This window comes from Naegleria fowleri (assembly GCF_008403515.1).
Source record: "Naegleria fowleri strain ATCC 30894 chromosome Unknown tig15, whole genome shotgun sequence".
In the NCBI taxonomy this organism is placed as follows: domain Eukaryota; phylum Heterolobosea; class Eutetramitea; order Acrasida; family Naegleriidae; genus Naegleria; species Naegleria fowleri.
This window is the reverse complement of record NW_025407947.1, coordinates 246318-251331: the sequence shown is the minus strand read 5'-3', so window position 1 is coordinate 251331 and position 5014 is coordinate 246318. Positions and strand designations below refer to the sequence as shown.

General features: G+C 35.6%; 3 protein-coding genes across 3 annotated transcripts; all 3 read left to right on the top strand.

The window, feature by feature from the left end:
- Positions 1-427: 427 nt before the first annotated feature.
- On the top strand, positions 428-964 carry FDP41_012627 (uncharacterized protein; the record flags this gene model as incomplete). Its single annotated transcript, XM_044703167.1, has 1 exon — positions 428-964. One exon carries the CDS (start codon positions 428-430, stop codon positions 962-964), a length of 537 nt encoding a protein of 178 aa, XP_044566080.1.
- Positions 965-1080: 116 nt separating this feature from the next.
- On the top strand, positions 1081-3108 carry FDP41_012626 (uncharacterized protein; the record flags this gene model as incomplete). Its single annotated transcript, XM_044703166.1, has 1 exon — positions 1081-3108. The coding sequence occupies one exon, from the start codon at positions 1081-1083 to the stop codon at positions 3106-3108; it is 2028 nt and encodes a 675-aa protein (XP_044566079.1).
- A 258-nt stretch (positions 3109-3366) lies between these two features.
- Positions 3367-4971, top strand: FDP41_012625 (uncharacterized protein; the record flags this gene model as incomplete). Its single annotated transcript, XM_044703165.1, has 6 exons — positions 3367-3531; positions 3687-3948; positions 4016-4036; positions 4100-4206; positions 4270-4686; positions 4732-4971. The coding sequence occupies 6 exons, from the start codon at positions 3367-3369 to the stop codon at positions 4969-4971; spliced, it is 1212 nt and encodes a 403-aa protein (XP_044566078.1).
- Positions 4972-5014: the final 43 nt, after the last annotated feature.

The window sequence follows — 5014 nt, the reverse complement described above, 5'->3', positions numbered from 1 at the left end:
TGGGGGGTGTTCCAATTTTGAAACCTTTAAATGATACTTTTTTGTGGTTGCAACCGAAGTTGTTGTTCGGAAACTGGTGTCAACCACTTTATCATTGCCAAGTTTTGGCACGGATGAGGCTGCAGCATTCGTTAAGGGATCTGCTTTTTGCATTTTTTGCGGTTTGAATCTGTTTAAAGAGGTGTCGTACAAAAAAGGCGCCAAACAAATACCATGCATGAAATTCAAATTGACACTCTCTTCAAAACATTTTTGTTGGAATTGAAATCCTCCTCTTGAAGTTCATTCTTCATTACTGGGCTTTTTATAAACGTTGGTCCATCATCTTCGAAAACAACGACATGAGGTGGGTACATGCCAGGACGCGTTCAAAATTAAAGCATTTCTATTTTAAAGATTACTATTTTAAAATTCATACCAATTAAAAATGTGTGCTCTTCACAAGCACTCCTCCTCCTCCTCAGCTTGTCGGAGACAAGAGCTTCATGACGAGACGACTCCTTCAGACACGACAACGTCATCAACTCAAGACGACAACAAGAAGGAATCTTGTATCATGATGAAACGAGAGGAGTTGAGTAGAAATTGGGAACTTGTTGTCGCGAATACAACAACAGAACTGTCAGAGAATCCTCAGGCTCATGCAACTGTTCATCATGGTGATGATGATGGTCATGATTCCACTCAATGCACAGAACAGACAACCTCTTGTTGGAATGAGGAGATGGGATGGGATTATCATTTGCATTTACCTCCGGAAATATTAGCGAAAATATTCTCCTATGTTGCTTGTGAGCCAATTTTTCTCTATTGTTTTTCTCCCCTATCAAATGTTTGTAAAGTATTTAGGAGAGTTTTGCAACGGGGTCTAGGTTATCATGATGATCAAGTAACCGACAAAAGGATCAAGAAATTGAGCTTTCTTTCTCTACAAATATCAAATCAAGTTTTCAACATAATTTAATTGTGGATTGGTTGAATTTTCCACTTCTTCAAAAAGTCATCAATTCCAAAAGATTGGAGACAATTTTTCAAAATACGTCCTGTATTTCATGCTTGGACCTTTCGAATCAAAGAACAATGTTCCAATCATTGCTTTCTAAAAACTTGTTGGACGATTTACTCTTATTAATTGAGAATTTATATTTAAAATGTAAAAATATTAAGAGAATTTACATGTGTGGATGCTTTTCAATTGAGGAATCCAAAGAGATGACAATATTCACAACTAAATTGATTAACCTTCACAGAAAATACTCAAAAGAAAGTGATAGCTGCTACATTGATGTTAGCCCTCATTTTCTGCCCTCCGTCTTATCGAATGAGGCCACCGAATACTTGTCATATAATTTGGCTGTCATAGAGTTGCAAAACGAATGTCCAGATGTTCAAGTAGTAGACTGGTATGATTTATTGTTTAATCCCATCGAAACGGATTTGGAATTTCTTGAGAGAATCAAATCTGTCGACTCTGTAAATATTCCACATGTGAACATAAGGGGGTGGTCTCTCCTACACAGCGCAATTTTGAATGGCTATTATAGAAGCGTTCAATATTTGCTCAGTTTACCGCACGTAAATGTAGACCTTTGTAGTAATGCTAGTTTCTCCAATGATGAAACTTTGAAGGTGCCATCACCAGAAGACGAAGATGAGTCTCCAAAAATACACAAATCTATTCCTTCTCTTGAATTTAGGTTAAAATACAAAGGTACTCCACTTTTCTTTGCAATGTATAGATACGCAACTAGTGACAAATCAACTAGCGGAAACAAAGATCGGGAGGTTATGGACATGCTCTTACATAGAGGAGCTTCATTTAATATTACTGATAATTACAGAAGGTCATTCTTGTTGATAGCCATTAGTTACAACTTTCCTCTAACATTTATTAACTACATTTTGGATAATTGCAATCAGATATTGATGTGTGACTCAAAACTCAACAATGTGTTGCACCAGCTATTCTTCTCACCTGCTCTCATCAAAGACATATTCAAAACTAGGAAATTAATGGAAACAATATTTTCGTTGGCTCCTTCACTATTTTACCAATGTAACTCAACTAACCATTTACCAATTCAAATACCGTTTGTATTTAACAACTTTAAGAACTTTTTAAGCAAAGAATGTGGAGTCGAGCTTGTTAGTGCAATAGGTCATTTCATAGAATGTACAAAGAAGTATGGAGGAAGTGATATGGCCAATTCCTTCGTTTCAATGGCCATTAGTGATTGCCTGAAAATTATCAACGATGGAAAACTCTCAAAAAAGAAAACTCTTGTTGTGATTAACAAGATATTTATTGAGTTATTAGGCATGAAAATCAAGGTCAATGACATTGATCCTGGCGATGTAAATGCTATAAGGAATGAGTTCATGAGACTTGATCAGGATAAAGGTGTGAATATTTTGCACAGAATGAAGAAGGCAGACTGTGTGAAAGCCTTCTTCAAATTCCTTCAATTAGAAAAGCTATCCTATTATTTTTATATTAACACTCCAGATGCAAACGGAGACACACTATTGCATCACTTAATAGCGGAAAGTGAGTCCGAATTACAGATTGGAAACGAGAGCGATAGAATTGTTGAGGAGCTGCAAGGAGATGTTACCTATAGAAACAAAGTGGGAGAGACGCCACTGTCACTTGCCGCAAAGAGAGGCTATTATTCTTGTGTACATTTCATGCTTTCAAATCAACAGACAAGCCATGATTCTGAGAAGCAAATTATTGACCACAATGATAACATTTTGTGTATTTTGAGAAATTCCAGAAATGAAACATCAAAAGACAAGCGTCCATGCTACTCCATCACCTCATGCATCAAGCTTATTCAAACACAAAATGAAATGCTTATTCAAAACCTGAGACATCCTAATGCCAAAGACTATGACTACATTTATGATGATATGTTGAAAGGAGACAGCTATTCAGATGAAACAAGCAGCAGCACTTCGAGCAGTCGAACCTCGTCACAATTAAGTCTTATGGACATGATCAAATTAAGTAAGGAAAAAAAAGAAAGCAAAAAGCAAGCCCAAAAGGCTGCCAAAAGAAAGAAAAAGAAAGATGCTAAACAAAAAGATTTTGTAATAATTTTGTAAATAGAATTACCAATAATTTCTGATAAGGTTTTATTCAAAATTAAAGCTGAACGATATTCCAACCTTTGACTGTGCAAATTTTGGCTAGAGTTAAACCACTGTGTGTCACTCTTAATTTCGTAACGAATTTTAAATTTAATTTAGCTCTGGGTTGGTCGATGAGCAAAGGACACATTCAAGTCTTGAACATTAATCGATCAGGAAGTTGTTTTTTTCAAGTGAACCAACCTGTCATTCGTCATTGTTTAACAACTAAAAATGAGCAACAACCATGTTTTGCCCTCCAATTTCGTGTTTCGTGGAATTGTGTTGAATTTCTTGAACCCACTCAATAACGAGCATCAAAAGTTATTACTCGGAAGAAAAATCACGATCAACTCTGATCAACATTTGATGGAACTGATCCGAGACAAATTAAATGAAGTCGGAACCCTATCAAGTGTGCAATTTGATTTATCGGGAGCTTTGTTTGAATATGAAAATCCTAATCACAGAGAGTCTTATCTCCGATATAATAGCCTGGATGATATTTCAGGTTTTACTGATAAACCTATTCAAATCAAAATTTCATCCATCAGCATGATGAAAAAAGCAAGAAAAAAGTTGTCCAGGAGTCAGATCATCATGTCCCTTCCAGCAGCAGTAGCGAGGAAGCGGATCAAAGCACATCCAGCCTCACGCAGCGTTTAACTTTGTGTGCCAATGACGAGTTTAGCGAGTATTCTGAACAATCGGAAGACAATGCAATTTATGGAGACACAGAATTGTTAGAAAATTCAGTATTAAGTATGCAACGTGTCTCAAGATGGAACGGAAGATATGAGCCAAGAAATGTTATTGGTAGGTTTTGTTTTTACATGATATTTTCAAAATGATTGTCTTTCTATTATAATTTGATCCTACAAAGGTTCTGGAGGATTTGGACAAGGTAAGAAACTTGTCACCAACTTTTGAATGATTTTTATATTCTTGAATACGTACACGATCATAGTTTATTTATGCAATGAATACGCCTTTAACGGGACCCACAAAGGAACAGTTGCGGTCAAATTGATTCCCTTGCTCGGCTCAGTAGAGGACTTCAATAAGAAAATTAAGGCAAGTATTCTCATTACACAATGAAAAAAGAATCTAAACCTTTTTCAACTTTCAACAAATTAGGAAGCAATTCTCATGCTAAAATTGAGACATGAAAATTTGGTACCTGCCCTAGATATCTTTGAAATTTATAACAAGGATACCCTTGAGAATTCACTAGGTATTGTCACACCATTTTATATTAATGGAGATTTAATGAAACAACTGCATTCTCAAATTGAGAAAAAAGAATGCCTACCAGAAGAAATTATTTATTCCATCATGAAAGATTTACTTACCGCCCTTAATTACCTCCATACAGATGTTGGTATTGCGCACAGAGATATTAAACCAGCCAATATTTTCTTAGAGAAAATTAATTTACAAAAAAAGACAGTAAAGGCAGTCATTGGGGATTTTGGAGTTGCAAAAGAGATGCCACATTCAGACATGAGTCTAAATGGTACAGTGTGTGGAAGCCCTATTTTTGTTTCTCCTGAGGTACGTATACCCAAGTGTCATGTTTGACACTAACTATATATGCAGGTTATACTAGGAAAATATAACTTGAAATGTGACCTCTATAGCCTCGGAGTGGTTCTCTATCAAATGTTGAGCTTAGATCTTGAATCAAATTTAATCAAAACTTGCTTCTCGAAATTTCCCCTTACATCATTGATGGAAGCCAACAACGTATCCATGTTTTTAAAAAACTTTACAGAACAGATGATCATGAGAAATTATACAAAAGAAACCACTACCTTGAAACGGTTAAAAGGTAAATAATTGGTTTATTCTACTCAGTTTTTACAATCAAATAATATATAAT